Source organism: Entelurus aequoreus, linkage group LG09 (assembly GCF_033978785.1).
Source record: "Entelurus aequoreus isolate RoL-2023_Sb linkage group LG09, RoL_Eaeq_v1.1, whole genome shotgun sequence".
In the NCBI taxonomy this organism is placed as follows: domain Eukaryota; kingdom Metazoa; phylum Chordata; class Actinopteri; order Syngnathiformes; family Syngnathidae; genus Entelurus; species Entelurus aequoreus.
The window spans coordinates 20,284,829-20,304,027 of NC_084739.1; the positions used below are offsets into that span (position 1 = coordinate 20,284,829).

The 19,199-nt window shown below is 39.4% G+C and overlaps 1 protein-coding gene across 1 annotated transcript in view; it reads right to left on the reverse strand.

The window, feature by feature from the left end:
* eys (eyes shut homolog) overlaps window positions 1-19,199 on the reverse strand; it is a 635,999-nt gene that overhangs the window by 506,378 nt on the left and 110,422 nt on the right. Inside the window, exons 9-11 of the mRNA XM_062058295.1 lie at window positions 12,269-12,408; window positions 777-940; window positions 419-672 (exon numbers count right to left, since the gene is read on the reverse strand). Coding sequence (XP_061914279.1) covers window positions 419-672; window positions 777-940; window positions 12,269-12,408 — 558 coding nt within the window. The remainder of the gene's footprint in view (window positions 1-418; window positions 673-776; window positions 941-12,268; window positions 12,409-19,199) is intronic.

The window sequence follows — 19,199 nt, forward strand, 5'->3', positions numbered from 1 at the left end:
GGGAGTCTCCCGGAAAATCCCGGAAGGTTGGCAAGTATGTTATATGTATACTGACAGCGTGCGTATAAAGTGTTGATGGAGGTGTTTGGATGTTTTTTAAGCGCTCTATAGGTATAATAGAGCGACTATTACTGCACTTTTGCTCGCATTTGTTTACTAGTTAAAATGCATAAAAACAAGAAAAATATAACTGGGAATGTTTTACATAAAGATTGTGAATTATAGGAAACATTAAAAAAAAGTACAGTTCCCCTTTTACAGGGCTATTTTTGGAGTGTATTTGAGTTGTTGGTCTTTGGAGTATTTGGGAAAAAAGCATGTCAGCGACACATAATGAACATTCCTAGAAGAGGTTTTAATCTGTGAAAATACAGCTTGACCGTCATGATTTTATATGTATTATGAAATGTCTTCTTACCTTCAAAACCCGGGGAACAATGGCAGCGATAATCACCGACAAGATCCTCGCACGTGGCCTCGTTTGCACAGGGGAAGCTGCCGCATTCATCTGTTTCCGTTTCGCACAGCGACCCTTCAAATCCGAGCGCGCACCGGCAGGTGAAGTTCAACTGCTGGTCGACGCAAACGCCATGCTTGGAGCAGCCGTGACCCACACAGTAGTCAATGTCTTCTTCACAGAGGGAGCCGGAGAATCCCATGGGACAAAGACAGCTGGGAAGAGATTGAGGAGGATTTCTTACTGCCAAATATTGCATGATGAACCATTAAAAACGAGGATGTTAAATGTCAGATGTTTGTCATACGTGTACACTAACCTGTAACCATCAATCTCATCCACACAGGGAGCGCCGTTTTGACACAGATGTTGAACGCAATCATTGACATTTGTGCGACAGTTATGGCCCGACCAGCCTGGAGCGCAGATACAAGTGTAGCTGTTGGCGCTGTTCAACACACATCGCCCTCCGTTGGCACATGGCTGCTGATAGATAGAGAGCTGTTACACATGTTTTCTTTATTTACAATATCATAATAATAATTATACATATATGTATATACACACATATAAATATATGTATATGCACATACATAAATATACATCAATATATATACATATACACACATATATATATATATATATATATATATATATATATATATATATATATATATATATATATATATATATATATATATATATATATATGTACACATAGATATGTATACACACATGTACACAGTCGCAATCAAAAGTTTACATGCACTTGTAAAGAACATAATGTCATGGCTGTCTTGAGTTTCCAATACTTTCTACAAGCCTTATTTTTTTGTGATAGAGCGATTGGAGCACATACTTGTTGGTCACCAAAAACATTCATGAAATTTGGTTCTTTTATGAATTTATTATGGGTCTACTGTAAATGTGACCAAATCTGCTGCAATGTTAATATTGCAGTGCAGTTCAGCTAAATATGTTGGTTTTCTGACATGGACTTGTTTTTTCAGCATTGTCCACATTTCTGACATCACATGGACGAAGATAAGACCCTCTGGAGGAAAGTCCTGTGGTCAGAAGAAACACAAATTGAGCTGTTTGGCCACAATACCCAGCAATATGTTTTGAGGAGAAAAGGTGAGGTCTTTAATCCCAGGAACACCGAACCTACCGTCAAGCATGGTGGTGGTAGTATTATGCTCTGGGCCTGTTTTGCTGCCAATTGAACTGGTGCTTTACATATAGTAAATGGGACAATGAAAAGGAGGATTACTTCCAAATTCTTCAGGACAACCTAAAATCATCAGTCCGGAGGTTGGGTCTTGGGCCCAGTTCAGTGTTCCAACAGGACAATGACACTAAACACACGTCAAAAGTGGTAAAGGAATGGCTAAATCAGGTTAAAATTAATGTTTTAGAATGGCCTTCCCAAAGTCCTGACTTAAACATGTGGACAATGCTGAAGAAACAAACAGCTCAATTTTTGTTTAATCTGAACCTCCAGAAGGTCTTATCTTCGTCCATGTGATGTCAGAAGTGTGGACTTTGCTGAAGAAACAAGTCCATGTCAGAAAACCATCACATTTAGCTGAATTGAACCAATTTTGTCAAGAGGAATGGTCAACAATTCAACCAGAAGCTTGCCATAAGCTTGTGGAAGGCTACCAAAAGCGCCTTATTGCAGTGAAACTTGCCAAGGGACATGTAACCAAATATTAACATTGCTGTATGTATACTTTTGACCCAGCAGATTTGGTCACATTTTCAGTAGACCCATAATAAATTCATAAAAGAACCAAACTTCATGAATGTTTTTTGTGACCAACAAGTATGTGCTCCAATCACTCTATCACAAAAAAATAAGAGTTGTAGAAATTATTGGAAACTCAAGACAGCCATGACATTGTGTTCTTTACAAGTGTATGTAATCTTTTGACCACAACTGTATATATCCATCCATCCATCCATTTTCTACCACTTGTCCCTCTCGGCCTATCCCAGCTACACTCGGACAGAAGGCGGAGTTCACCCTGGACAAGCCGCCACCTCATCGCAAAACCAACACAGATAGACAGGCAACATTCACACTATATATATATATATATATATATATATATATATATATATATATATATATATATATATATATATATATATATATATATATAATTAATTCCTTATCCTAGGGTGCATTGAGCCTGTCCTGGTTAAGAATTAAAGCATTCTTTCACAATACCGCATCCAATCAGTTCCTCCTCCTGGCAGCCTGAGAATGAGCCTCATTACAGAGACATGATAGTCATGAATACTGATTTGTACTTTATACTGTATTCACTCGCTGGTCCACGTTGAGTCTAAATCATGTCTTACAAGACAAGATCAATGACCACTGAGGGCAAAACCTCCCAAGAGCTCTTTGGGGAAAAAAAGAAAGATGTCTGGCATAGTGTATTCATGTTTATAACTGCTAAAAGGTTGAACGGTCCTGACAGGATGGCTTTTCTGTGAGGAGGCCAACATAGCCTGCAACTTAGACTCAACATTTGTTAAAAGTGACTTGTGGTGAGTTTTGCCTTATCTGACTTTTAAATGTTGTTCCGATGTTGGATACTATTCTTAAATAATGCCAAACTGTCAGATCATAAGGTTCACGCATTTTGGCTTGAGCTTGCGTGCAGTTTTGGAACGTTCTAAACCAGGGGTCCACAAACTTTTTGACTCGGGGGCCGCATTGGATTAAAAAAATTTGAACCGGGGCTGGGCTGTATATATATATATATATATATATATATATATATATATATATATATATATATATATATATATATATATTTATATATGCGATGAGGTGGCGACTTGTCCAGGGTGTACCCCGCCTTCCGCCCGATTGTAGCTGAGATAGGCTCCAGCGCCCCCCGCGACCCCGAAGGGAATAAGCGGTAGAAAATGGATGGATATATATATATATATATATATATATATATATATATATATATATATATATATATATATATATATATATATATAGCCCTGCGATGAGGTGGCGACTTGTCCAGGGTGTACCCCGCTTTCCGCCCGATTGTAGCTGAGATAGGCTCCAGCGACCCCAAAAGGGACAAGCGGTAGAAAATGGATCGATGGATATATATAAATATTCCAAGCCCGATGATTTCACGTTATCGATGGGAAAATGCATTTTTAGACAATATGATTTGCCTGAGCGGCTAGGAGACACCGAGCGGTAGAAAATGGATTATAAAGGACAGATTTTAAAAAATGATAATTAAAAAAAATAAAAAAATAAAAATGTATTGTAATTTATTTTTTATTTGTATTTTTTTTTTAACTTGGGACTTCCCGCAGGCCGGATTTTGGACGCTGGCGGGCCGGATTCGGCCCGTGGGCCGTAGTTAGGGGACCACTGTTCTAAACGCTGTGTTTTGCAGTCGTTTTAAACGAGGATACAGTGCGATGTCACAATGAGGTGGATGTATCTATTTGAGCATTAAAGGGAACATATGATCATTTTAATCTACATTCAAAACAACTTTGTGGTCTAGATTAGGGGTGCCCAACCTTTTTTGCACCACGTTTAATGTAGGCATTATTTTCAGGGACCGACTTTCCACTTGTGCCAGATAAATACAGCAAAAATAAGTGCATGAAAAATACAACTCACTTTAACACTGAATTAGTGGGAGCCCTGGGTTTATTTATTTGCAATGAAAATCAGCCCTTGGCTACAATCTGTCACATTTATATTGTATATGTTCATTAATGTGCATTCTATCATGTCACAAAGTTATAACAATTATATTAAATAGCAACTTCCTATGAGGAGTTTTATTGTACATCTATAAACAAGTTTATTGGTGTGTCTAGTCCAGGGGTCGGCAACCCAAAATGTTGAAAGAGCCATATTGGACCAAAAATACCCAAAAAAAATCTGTCTGAAGCCGCCAAAAATTAAAAGCCTTCTATAAGTGATATAATCAAGACAACACATGATGTAAGTGTCTATATTAGCTATAATAGCCTACTATCAAAATGACTATGTGTCGCAGGCTGACACAAATCTTTATTGACAGAAATGTTGAAATTTAATATTTTTTCTACACATTTTTACAACATTGGAAAACATTAGAAAAATGCAAAAACTAGTCTAAATAGCATGTTAGCATCAATTAGTTTGCAGTCATGCACTGACCAAATCTGCCTGATTAGCACTCCATATCAAGTCAATAACATCAACAAAGCTCACTTTTGTGCATTTACACACAGCATAAAAAGGAGTGGCATAAAACATGTCTTTCTCTGGAATCGTTGAAGAAAGTTATGCATGTAAACCAGGGGTGTCCAAAGTGCGGCCCGGGGGCCATTTGCGGGCCGCAGGTCATTTTTTAACAGCCCCACGGCACATTTTAAAAATACAATTGAAAAATATTAAAAACCATAAAAAGTGATATAAAAGAGCAAACAGGTGAAATGCAACAAGAAAATGTTGCAATGTTTACTCTAATAACACAAAGCTGCCATGCAGGCTGTTTCTTTCTTTAAAAAATAATCCATCCATCCATCTTCTTCCGCTTATCCGAGGTCGGGTCGCGGGGGCAGCAGCTTAAGCAGGGAAGCCCAGACTTAATGAATCAAAATCAATGTCATAATGAATTATTGACCTATCCAAGGCTCCAATTACGTCACATTAAATATTGCACTTTGAGATATTTTTTGGGGAAAATGTTGCATATTTTGTGTTTGCCATATAAAAAATGTAGCTGTTTTTTTTTTTTTTAAAGAAGTGCCTAAAATGAACAAACAAAAAACATAAACAAAAATACAACTTATAATTGATGGATAGATCTGAAGTTGATCTCGAGATTATTGTGTTAAAAGTAAACAGTAAAAAAAAAATATAATTTATTTTTTAACACTTTAATTAATAGGACCCTTTTGGATCCCCAATCATTTTTGTGTGATTTGTTTTTATGAGTTATTGACCTTTTTAAGGCTCCAATTATTATATAATCTCAAATATTCCACTTAAAATGTTATTGGGTGAAAATATTGCATATTTTGTGTTTTTTCCATTAAAAACTAGGGTTTTCTTTGACAAAAAGAGCATACGACTTAAATCTTTAAAAACGTTATATTGACAGATAGACCTAATGTTGATCTATGGATTTAAAACTTTTTTGAATAATAATAAAAATAATAATACTGAATAATGACACATTTTTTATATTTTTTTTAACAAAACCCTTGTTGTCCCTGGGATAAAGCCTGAGTGGAGGCCTACATGTATATTTTTTATATATATATTGTATTGGTTTTTAAAATAAAAAAATATCAAAATGGCCACCGTTTGCTTTGATTTTTCAGTGTGCGGCCCTCAGTGGAAAAAGTTTGGACACCAATGATGTAAACAAACTACGGTGAGTTCAAGGACCGCCAAAATTAGTAGGGCAAAACGGCGCTCGCCAATTAACAGTGGGACTTCTAACAATTAGGGAGGTTTGTGTCATGTTGTCCGGCCTACAGACACACTATTAAAACAAAAATATATTTTTCCGCCCCATCTTTTTCATACATTTTTGAAAAAGTTCCAGGGAGCCACTAGGGCGGCGCTAAAGAGGCTTTAGAGCCCATGTTTCAGACCCCCGGTCTCATGGGACAGGCAACATTTTAATCGGAGAAAATGCAGTCGTTTATAAATTATTTAATGTTTCCTCGGACTGGTGGTTGGGCTCCACTGGTCTAGATAATAAGTATTGGAAATACATTAGTGTAAATTTTGCATACATTTTGCTCCACAGTAATTTTTACAACCTGTTTTTTGAGTGTATCTGCAATATGTTTGACTGTGGATTTCAAATGACACCACACGCTACCCTCTTCAAATGTATCATGATTTATCTTTTGGAAATGCGGACTATCAAGATATATATGTTAAAGCGGTCACCACTGTTTTTTTTTCAAGACACGGGCAACAATAAACTTCATAAACACCAAATAGATTCACCCGGTCACAATTTGGTACACCTGCACATTCTCTGATCGATTCCTACTCTGTGTAAAAAAAAAAAGAGCTGCTTTTAACAGCATTTATTAGATTTACACTTCCTTTTATTGTCATTTAAATTTGAACTTTATAGTACAGATAAGAACACAATGTCGTTGCATTAGCTCGTTGTAGTGCAGGATAAAAGAACACGGCATGTCACAGATTATATGAAAATAATACTTTGTCCTACCATCTTTTGTGTTTTCTCGTAGCCTGGCTGAAGCCTAATTTTAAGATAAGTATACGTACCAAAGTCAATGAACCTTATAGTTTTATGCTTTGGCATTGTTTAACCCAACAACCATCTTGCAGACATATGCAGACAATATGTTATGAATGTGACACCAAAGTATAGCCAATATTTATTATAAAACCAGTGATTCTCAAACTGTGGTATGCTCCATCTATTGGAACGGCAAATATTTGACTCATTATTTAAGTACGGTGTTTTATTTTCCTAAGTTCTAACACAGTGTTACTGTTCAAACCAGGGGTGTCAAACTGATTTTAGATCGGGGGCCACATGAAGAAAAATCTACTCCCAAGTGGGCCGGACTGGTAAAATCACGACAGGATAACTTAAAAATAAAGACAACAGATTGTTTTCTTTCTTTAAAAATAGAACAAGCACATTATGAAAATGTACATATCATAATGTTGTTGTTTTGTTTTTTTACACTTACATGTTGCGGTTAACAGTATTCTATCTTTGTACTTATTTATATTTTCTGAATAAATTATGTGATAATGTTCATCAGTCAACTCATTGGTGTTAATTTTCAATCTATCACGATAAAAAAAATGACATCATAATCAAATTACAGGATGTTAGTCATGTAGTTTGATCATTTTCCTCGACTGACATATGTAGCATCATCTACAAAGATACAAATAATTGCTATTGCGACATCCAGTGGACACATTTAGAACAGCTGTTTATTTTTAAAAAAAATTGCAGGTTAATTTTTATACTTAGCAAACTCTTCCAGCGGGCCGGATAAAACCTGTTTGCGGGCCTGATCCGGCCCTCGGGCCGTACGTTTGTCACCCCTGGTTCAGACTGTGTGTAATGTTACAGTGGCCAAAATGTTAAATATATTTGTTAAATAAAACCCCTGTCTTTTTTCATTATGGTGGTACTTGGAGAGCTAAGTGTTTTCTAGGGTGGTACTTGATGAAAGAGGTTCGAGAACCACTAATCTAGACCACAAGGAAGTGTTTAAAATGTAGATTAAAATCGTCATAGGTCTCCCTTAACTGAAAAATCCACACTACTGTGTTCATATTTTCTATTTAACGTCCATTCTACTTTGAGTTGAGACGGTATTAAAAATGTGCATATCGTTAGTTGGATGCATGTTCTATATCAGAACATTTCATGCCAGATAAAAATGACAACATGCTGTAGTATAATTAATATGAGCATTGGATGGATAAAGCTATACTCACAACCTACAAAACTGTTTTAACAATCAGCCATCTAATCGATCTGTATTACCATCCATACAAAGTTCAGTGGCTTTCATTTTGAACTGTTTCTGCCACATTGACTAAAGCTTTAGTTCCAGCTTAAGGCAAACAGTCCCACAGCATGACTTTTTTAATTATACAATATTGATCCCCTCGGGTAGATTTCTCTTTTCACATCTGTTATTGTTTTTGTTGCATTATGCACACACACACACACACACGCACGCACGCGCGCATACACACACACACACCAGTCAACATGTCAACACAATAAAGGTGAAATGTCAGGGTTTGTGCAGCACAAACCTAATAAGACAACACACATTCTCCACACAGAACCAGTTCATACTGTGAGCAGAATAGGGATTTGGTATGTTGCTCAAGGGTAACACGGTGCATTAATAGCATTCGAGCATCACCCCGACAATCAGTTCCACTTGGTTTGCAGCTGAATTTAAAATCGAGGCCCCAATGTCTTGTACTCTTGCCACTAAAATCCATGTCCAAATACAGGAAGTGCTCACCTGGATGGCAACCAGGATTCTTAACAACTGGGACATGGGGAACATAAACAATACCTGCGAAACACTAAAATCATATTTGGTCCTTTTCTAATTGTTAGAATTTGGTGACATTGTCGCATACTCTCACTGTTTGTATTTACAATTATAGCATTGCCATTAGAAATGTGTGTGTTTTAGTTTGTTCAGTGCACTAGACAGGGGATTTATATGGCCCCATTCATTGCGGTTTACCTGAACGTGACGGATTCGGGGTGTGCACTATCCACTTCAACCGGCAGTAGACTGTTAAAGATCTTAAAGGCCTACTGAAATGTTTTTTTTTTTTTTTAAACAGGGATAGCAGATCCATTCTATGTGTCATACTTGATCATTTCGCGATATTGACATATTTTTGCTGAAAGGATTTAGTATAGAACATCGACGATAAAGTTTGCAACTTTTGGTCGCTGATAAAAAAAGCCTTGCCTGTACCGGAAGTAGCGTGACGTCGCAGGTTGAAAGGCTCCTCACATTTCCCCATTGTTTACACCAGCAGCTAGAGAGATTCGGACCGAGAAAGCGATGATTACCCCATTAATTTGAGCCAGGATGAAAGATTAGTGGATGAGGAACGTGAGAGTGAAGGACTAGAGTGCAGTGCAGGACGTATCTTTTTTCGCTCTGACCGTAACTTAGGTACAAGGTCTCATTGGATTCCACACTTTCTCCTTTTTCTATTGTGGATCACGGGTTTGTATTTTAAACCACCTCGGATACTATATCCTCTTGAAAATGAAAGTCGAGAACGCGAAATGGACATTCACAGTGACTTTTATCTCCACGACAATACATCGGCGAAGCACTTAAGCTACGGAGCTAACGTGATAGCATCGGGCTTAACTGCAGATAGAAACAAAAGAAATAAACCCCTGACTGGAAGTATAGACAGAAAATCAACAATACTATTAAACCATGGACATGTAAATACACGGTTAATGCTTTCCAGCCTGGCGAAGCTTAACAATGCTGTTGCTAACGACGCCATTGAATCTAACTTAGCTACGGGACCTCACAGAGCTATGCTAAAAACATTAGCTCTCCACCTACGCCAGCCAGCCCTCATCTGCTCATCAACACCCATGCTCACCTGCGTTCCAGCGATCGACGGAGCGACGAAGGACTTCACCCGATCATCGATGCGGTCGGCGGCTAGCGTCGGATAGCGCGTCTGCTATCCAAGTCAAAGTCCTCCTGGTTGTGTTGCTGCAGCCAGCCGCTAATACACTGATCCCACCTACAGCTTTCTTCTTTGCAGTCTTCATTGTTCATTAAAAAAATTGCAAAAGATTCACCAACACAGATGTCCAGAATACTGTGGAATTTTGCGATGAAAACAGAGCTTTTTGTATTGGATACAATGGTGTCCGAATACTTCCGTTTCAACCATTGACGTCACGCGCATACGTCATCATACATAGACGTTTTCAACCGGAAGTTTTGCGGAAAATTTAAAATTGCACTTTATAAGTTAACGTATTGGCATGTGTTGCAATGTTAAGATTGCATCATTGATATATAAACTATCAGACTGCGTGGTCGGTAGTAGTGGGTTTCAGTAGGCCTTTAAAATGTGTTTGATGGCAATTTCAACTTTGGATAACAGCGTCAGTTGCTATGTATGTGGCATTTTCCATCATTTTCAGCAGACTACATTGCAAAATGATTAACTGCCCACCCTTCTTACCCAGGAATGGAGCCATTTGAATGCCCTCCCTACTGTAGTCAAAGTGAAGTGTGCTCATTTGTTAAAAATGAGAAAACCGGCCCCAGCTGACTTTGGGCAAAAGGGGGATTTTAGCCTGAACTGGTTACTTATCAGTCACAGGGCAATTGTTCATAAGGCATTGAGCCAGAATTGCCTGGTAAGATTAGTACTTAAGCAATTGTGAGTATGTTCAATATATGTTTAAATAATGTTGTGTTGATTAGACTTTTTCTTAAATCAATTTTTTATATTCCGCAAGAATCTTTACACACATTTTAACGTATTTACTTTAAATACAAGTCAATATTGATCCAACACACTGTAGTGATAAATGGAAGCAGAAGATGCCTTTCAGTCAGCAATACACACACTCTGCAAAACACAAAAGTGCTTTTGTCACTTGTCCCTCCAACCCTTATCGCTGCTGTGCCAATCACAAGGCTCTATCAAGTTCCCTGTGATTGGCCAAAAGCCCATTCTCAGCTGGTAGCTGGGTTCTCTTTAAGTGTTGGAATCGGTAAAAATAGATCGTTTAGTACACAACAAAACAACCCAAGCAGAAGAGAGATATGCCTCCCCTAATACGGTAGTGTATCCTTAGGCTATGTGTACACTAAGCCGGATAACCCCTTAAACGAATAATTATTTAGCCTAAACCCCGTTTCGGCCACACTAATTCATCGTTAAAGGTTCCCCTCCTTGGATAATTTTTTACACGGGTAAGTGCGCCGTCTATTTCTTGAATCTGTGGCTCTTAGCTTTGTATGGACTCATTGATCGTTTACAAACTGAGTTTGGAGAGGAAGTGACGCCAGAAAGACAGCGCCCCACACAGGAAGTGACGTCAGAAAGATTGCGCCACAGCCAGCTTCATAATAAAGTGGTTTCGTAATTCGGAGCTAACCACTGGAAATATAGGGGCAAGTCATCCAGACATGCCCGTGTTTCTCCTTCTTCTACATGTACAGACAGCTTGTGGAAATCACACATGAATACCTTAAGAGAAGAAACGATAAACGGATAAAACACATCTCAGACAGCAAGAGAACTTTCGAATGTCCAGATCAGTTGTGATTCTACTTGCCGAAAAACTTTGTCCATTTGTCGAAGGAGAGACAACGAGAATGCGGGCTACAGTGGATGTGATTAAAAAAAGGTAGCGCATGCTTTGTATTACCTGGCCGTCGAGGGAAGACTACAAAAAACGACAAATGCTTTTGGACGGGCAAAGCAGACTGTATCAATTATTGTCCGCCATGTATGTCGCAGACTCAACGTCTAGGTCCAGAGTATATAAAGTCACCAAAAACGAATGGACGATGAAGGTGAAGGCAAAAAAGAGTGTGGAGTGTCCTGACCAGATATCTAGATCCCTACATTGATTGATGTAAAATGTTCTTTTTCACATTGTTTACTTTCAAATATCCGTTAAATATTTGATTAATTTATGATGGCTCAGGTGTGATTCACTACAATAGGGCCCCACAGCACACTGGTTCCAGTTAATTGAAATACCACAGCAATGGATATTGTTCAGATATCAAGAACTTGCACACAAAGCAACACTGGAGGTGACTATGACGTGCGCATTATCCGCGCATGCATACTAGGTCGCTTTGCGCCGGCGAACGGAGGGGGGAGGAGGGGGTCTTAAACGACCATTGTGTGTGTGTGGACAAGGATAAGGTTAGGTGGGATTTACCCTGGATAACCTTAGTGTAGAAGGGGCCTTAGTTTAAAACACAATTATATACAAGACACATTATTAGGGGCCCCACTTCATCTCTCTGTCAGTTTGCGTGCCTTTGACATGGAATGCGTTAAAGACCCCTGCTGTAGAGATGTATCCATAAAACATATTCAGACACACCAGTGACCCGGAGAGATGCAACGGTGACAGATGGACATGCACTGAAAAAAAAGTATTTGATTTTGTCTTAAACATACATTTCCAAAAACGGATCTTTATGTATTCAGTCAATGACAACGGCTTACAAGACATATTTACCCACCTGAAGGCTTGGGGGGCAGGGCACCCTGCAGGTATAAGTTAGACCGTGGGAGAGATCCAAACATTCAGTCTTTGGAGGGCATGTGTTGTTGGACAGTTGACAAGCATCTATGTCCACTTCGCAGTTTTGACCTAGAAAACCTGCAAAAAGAGTTTGGACACTAGTCATGTGTAGTAACTAGTTTTGTCCCGATACCAATATTTTGGTACCGCTACCGGCACCAAAATGTATTTCGGTACTTTTCTAAATAAAGGGGACCACAAAAAATGACATTATTGGCTTTATTTTAACAAAAACAAATGTATTTTTCAGCGGCGGTATAGTACCGAATATGATTCATTAGTATCGCAATACTTTACTAATACCGGTATACCGTACAACCCTAGTAGTAACTGTGACCCATTCATCATCAATTCACTAAAAAGGTAAATGGCCCCTCTCTTAGTAGCCAACGAGTCAATCTACAAGAGGATTTAATTGAACACTGTATGTATCCATCCATCCATCCATCCATCCATTTTCTACCGCTTATTCCCTTTGGGGTCGCAGGGGGCGCTGGAGCCTATCTCAGCTACAATCGGGCAGAAGGCGGTGTACACCCTGGACAAGTCGCCACCTCATCGCAGGGCCAACACAGATAGACAGACAACATTCACACTCACATTCACACACGAGAGCCAATTTAGTGTTGCCAATCAACCTATCCCCAGGTGCATGTCTTTGGAAGTGGGAGGAAGCCGGAGTACCCGGAGGGAACCCACACAGTCACGGGGAGAACATGCAAACTCCACACAGAAAGATCCCGAACCCGGGATTGAACCCAGGACTACTCAGGACCCTCATATTGTGAGGCAGACGCACTAACCCCACTTCCACCGTGCTGCCCTGTATGTAAATTACTTTAATTTAATTTAAAAAATTGAATAAAATAAAATACATATTTTACAGTGACTTTAAAATGACCAATGTAATGGCTAATACAGGTTCACTAATAACGATTGCAACATGTAGTACTTAACCATGTACAATTCCAACGGGAACATAATGCAACACATGTATTTACAAATAATTGTGCAAAACACAATCACTCTAAATACCAACATTTCAATGCATTACAATTAAAAAAAGTCATACAAATAAAATACATCTATGGAAAAAAAAAAAAGCACAGTCCAGGACTTTGGCTTTAATACATCCTCTTACAGGCTGGCCACTTAAAATTCCACTCATGTCCTAAGACTTTACCCCACACTGGTGTCCAGAACCCAGTGGTCTATTTTCTTACAATGTGCAACTTGCTTTGTGGGACTTCACCATGACGAGATGCGGCAGATGAGGCGTATGAGAGAAAGAGGCTTAGGTTTACTGAGATAAAAATGAGATTTAGGCGGGAGAAGGTTCGCTCTGTGGAATTGTGTTAGCATGGATGTGGGGCCACATCTAGCACCAGTTTACTCAAAGACTTAAGGGTTCTCGATCAAGGATTAAATTCAACTGCAACGGCAGCAAAAAGAGAGCTTCTGATAGCTCTGACTGTAAAGAGAAAAGCTCTAGTTTGTCTGCCAAAGATGGATGTCCAAGTCATGTTTAAGTTATCAAATATTGGTGTCAAGTCAGTGAACAAATATTCGCTACATTACTGTTATGCATGATGAAAAGCTTAGCTAATGTCCACAATGTGCAACTGTCGGGGAAGGGCCATTTGTCAATGTTAGCAGTGAGATAGCAAACACAGCCACTATAGGGAGATCATTGCAAGCTGTATTTCCCAAACAAACAGGCCTGAGATGAAAAACTGGGTCTCGGTGTTGGAAAGAAGTGTTTATGATAACCTGAGTCTCCTGGGGTAATAATTCAACTTGACATCTGTGATTGGAGGATCCCACTCAATAACCCACTGACAAAGCCACTCCACCAACCTGCTTATTCCATAACGGCCAGATTTCCACATTGACCGTCAGCCAAAACACGGAAGGGACAATTGCATCAGATCTAGTGTGCAATACTGGACATGTTCATGTTTTGTTAGCCTGCTCAGTGGCCTTGTGGTTAGAGTGTCCGCCTAAGATCAGTAGGTCGTGAGTTCAAACCCCGGCCGAGTCATACCAAAGACTATAAAAATGGGACCCATTACCTCACTGCTTGGCACTCAAGATCAAGGGTTGGAATTGGGGGTTACATCAGCAACAATGATTCCCTAGTGTGGCTACCGCTGCTGCTCACTGCTCCCCTCACCTCCCGGGGCGTGGAACAAGGGGATGGGTTAAATGCAGAGGGTAATTTCACCACATCTAGTGTGTGTGTGTGACTATCAGTGGCACTTTAACTTTGACTTTTTTAAAAGGGCAATATAACCAGTGGTCATTGTTGATTAAATCAAACATGGAGTCATCCCCAATAGAATGTAGGTGTAAGGAGGTGAACTGATGTGGGGAGTCTGCAGAGGTTCTTTCAAAAGGTTGGGACAGTTGTTAGGGAAGCCTCCAGGGGGCGCCACTTCGTGGTCTGTTCACTGTTGTCTGTGAATGTTCTTCTTCGTTGGTTGTGGCCATCTTAGATCACAACTCCATGTCTTTTCTAAAGGTAAGCAGGAAGGGACCAGGCTCCCCAGTTAAAAGATGAAAACAAGTTATTGTTTTGCACTATTAAGCCGATTTGTTCACAAAATATGATGGCTAAGAGTTATATTAAGGTGGGGGTTTTGTAAATTGTGAAGAGACTGTTGATTTTGTTAAGTTTTTATGCCAGTGTGTGTGGTAGCCCAGAAGCATGTTATGCTAGGACATGTTTTGGTTCTTTTCATATGATTATCCACTCACTCAGTAATTTATGCCAACATGCACGCGCACACACACACACACACACACACACACACACACACACACACACACACACACACATGTTACCTGCTGGGTATATTACTAGTCACGATGAGAGAAGTTGATTGTGTTATAAGATATAAAGTGTTATAGTGTGACATATTTTGTATTTTGTGACAACTACATGTCTTTTCTAAAGGTAAAGATTTGAGATAAAGACGACTCCACCCAGATTCTATGCTTCCTTGCCTGGTCTTTCTCTCCGTCTTCCCACGCACACAAAAATACAATACACAACGCAGAGACTTCATAGGGAGACCGAGTACTAGACGGACCCGGGATAGGGGAAGCCAGCTTCAAGGGTTACATAAGTATTGTTATGAATTTTACTTTAGGATCAAGCGTGCCCCTCTAACTTCAGTCAACGAGATGATGGGGATGCATACTGCTGTTTGTCCTCTAAATGCAGGTACAAACAGTCAAATCAATGGAATACAAAACATGTTGTCACCCAAATGTCAGGATTTGTTTGTGTAAGCCAACTCTCAAACTCCTGGAATTTCACACACAAAAGGGAAAGTGAACATTTGTTAAAAGTTGCAAATATAATTTTTTTTTCTTCTGATTAAATTACGTCACCTTGTTGAGTGTCCAAAATAATGAATAATTGTATGTGACACAGTGAACTGTCCATTTAAGGACTATTAGGCAATGTTGTTCAAAAAAATGTGACTTCTGTTTGTGTCATATGTGAAGAGAATGTGTTTGTGAAGTGACCCGCATGCACACAAAACATGACATTACACACGGTGCTGTGTGTTTGTGGAATTAGATATGGCCCTAATTTGTGTAGGTCTCAGTGCTGGCACATTTTTTGGCAATTTTAAGGATTTTGTGCAAAAGAGGTCAACATTTCCTGAACATATTATTTTGCATTGAGATTAAGAAGTTGTGGCTATGGCTGTTAGTAGGGTACACTGTGACGTCTGTTTCAAGGAGCATGTGCAGAGTGAAGAGTGGGAGTCAGGAGTGGTGGGACATTGACGTGAGCATGAAACTTTTTATTTTCGCCACTACCTGTTTTCTGCTTCATCGTTCACCATTTATTTTCGCAGTCATTTATTTTCGCAGTCATCTATTTTGGTGAACAACTGTGACATTTGCCAACTTTGGATGACATTTATATCGGACGGAGGCACCCTGAGGTCCCTTCTACACTAAGGTTATCCAGGGTAAATCCCACCTAACCTCATCCTTGTCCACACACACACAATGCCGTTGTTTAAGACCCCCTGGTCCCTCTGTCCGCCGGCGCAACGCAACCTAGTACGCATGCGCGGAAAATGCGCACGTCATAGTCACCTCCAGTTTTGCTTTGTGTGCAAGTTCTTAAATTAAATTGAACTTATCTGAACAATATCCATTGCTGTGGTATTTCAATTAACTGGAATCCAGTGTGCTGTGGGGCCCTTTTGTAGTGAATCACGCCTGAGCCATCATAAATTAATCAAATCTTTAATGGACAAGTGAAAGTAAACAACGTAATAAAGAACATTTTACAACAATCAATCTAGTGATCTAGATATCTGGTCAGGACACTCCTCACTCTTTTGCCTTCACCTTCATTGTTCATTCGTTTTTGGTGACTTTATATACTCTGGACCTAGACGTTGAGTCCACGACACACATGGCGGACAAAAACTGATACAGTCTGCTTTGTCAGTCCAAAAGCATTTGCTGTTTTCCGTAGTCTGCCCTCGTCGGCCAGGTAATACAAAGTGCATGTTATCTTTTTATCACATCCACAGGAGCCCACACTCTCGTTGTCTCTCCTTTGACAAATGGACGAAGATTTTCGGTAAGTAAAATCACAGCTGACCTGGGCATTGAAAAGTTCTCTTGCTGTCTGAGAAGTGTTGTATCCCAAATAGCTGCAATCACCCGTTTTCTTCTCTTACGGTATCCATGTGTGATTTCCACAAGCGTCGGTACATGTAGAGGAAGGGGAAACATGGCATGTCTGGATGACTCGTCTCCATATTTCCAGTGGTTAGCTCCGAGTTACGAAACCGCATGTTATGAAGCTGGCTGTGGTGTGTTCTTTCTGATGTCACTTCCTCTCCGAACTCAGTTACGATCGATGAGTCCATACAAAGCTAAGAGCCGGAGATTCAATAAATACACGGCGCACTTACCCGTGTAAAACATTATCCAAGGAGGGGAACCTTAAACGATGGTTTAGTGTGGCTGACAAGGGGCTTAGGCTAAATAATTATTCGTTTAAGGAGTTATCCGGCTTAATGTAGACAAGGCCTGAGTCGCATGCGGTCGCATTGGATACATGACCACATACGAAAGAGAACAAGGTGGAATTAGAACTGTTCACAAAAAACATGAACAAATCAGAATTGATCTGCAATGAGAACATAGCCTTAATCAAGAAGACATATTTTTAGAATTTGCTTAAAATTAGTGAAATAGTTTTAATTCCATATTGCTATATTAGGGTTAGGGTTATTACTTAAAGTTACACCGTCCTTATTAAGACAAACATGTCCAATTCTTTACCAGCATTAATGTAGAGCAGGGGTGTCAAACTCATTTTAGATCGGGGGCCACATGGAGAAAGATCTACTCCCAAGTGGGCCGGACTGGTAAAATCACGGCATGATAACTTAAAAATAAAGACAACTTCACATTGGTTTTTTTGGTTTAAAAATAGAACAAGCACATTCTGAAATTGTACAAATAATAATGTTGTTGTTGTTTTACACTTACATGTTGCGGTTAATAGTATTCTATCTTCATTTGTTGTTACTTATACTTTCTGAATAAATGATGTGATAATGTTCATCAGTCAACTCATTGGTGTTAAGTTTCAATCTATCAAGATAAAAAAATTATATCAAAATCAAATTACAGGATGTTATTTATGTAGTTTGCTCATTTTCCTCGACTGATGTGGTTTATTTTGTACATATGTAGCATCATCAAAGATAAAAAGAATTGCTATTGTGACATCTAGTGGACACATTTAGAACAGCAGTTTCTTTCATTCAAAAATTTCAGCTCATTTTTATACTTAGCAAACTCATCCCACGGGCCGGATAAAACCTGTTCGCGGGCCTGATCCGGCCCGCGGGCCGTACGTTTGACACCCCTGATGTAGAGCAATCACACAGTGACTTAGTAAAGGGTTCTTGGAAAATGTGTTGTGATATAATGCTCTGCCCACAGTGTCTTGCCTCCTGCAGTAAAATGCTCCATTAATGAGGCCAAAGTGACTGCCAGACACGCCGTCTGCCCTGCCAACAACACAGAACCCCCACGAGAGTGCCATCACTTTGCATTTGGTGAATGTAAATTCAAGTCTCAGCCGGTGAGGCAAAATAAGCAATTAATGTGAAATGATTTCGATGTAACTTTTAAGATACAATATTTGCACAAATCCGATGCATTGTTGAGGTCTGGTAATGAGCTTGGTGATGTATCTCGGCTGTCAATCACAGGCCAAAAATGTTAAACTAGGACTTTTCATTTCGGCCTCTATTGCACAAACCAAGACGTTTTTATCATCTGTGTCAACAGGAGGCACAGAGGAAGGGTGGTTTGCAATTTTGCCACACAACAAGAAGATTTTTCGTTTGAACCTTTGTCAGGAGTGTGCAGAACAATAGTCGCTGCTTGTTTGTGGGCCTTGCTGCCTTCACGTTTGCCTTTGGTTAGTGGAAACAATATAGCCATTAGGTTGAGATGAGACTGCTGATTTGGCTAGTGAAGATCATACCGGTCCTTTACTTTCAGAACATTGTGGGATTCTTTTTAAAGTAAGTCACAGTAAGGCATCAAAGCAGATGATCTCAGATAAATAAAGAAGCCTTTTATAATATCAGCACACGCCAGGAAGGGGGAAATAGCATTTTTTTTGTGAATGAGATTATTTAGAAAGATTCAGGTCAAGTTGTATTAGAATAATGGGAAGAGGGTTGTATGAAGAATGAGGAACCTGCAATGATCCGAAGAACTAATAACCCCCCAAAAAACTGCCAAAGCAACTCAAAGCATTTTGAAGGCAACTACTTAGTTGGAATTATTATTTTAGGGTTTCATCT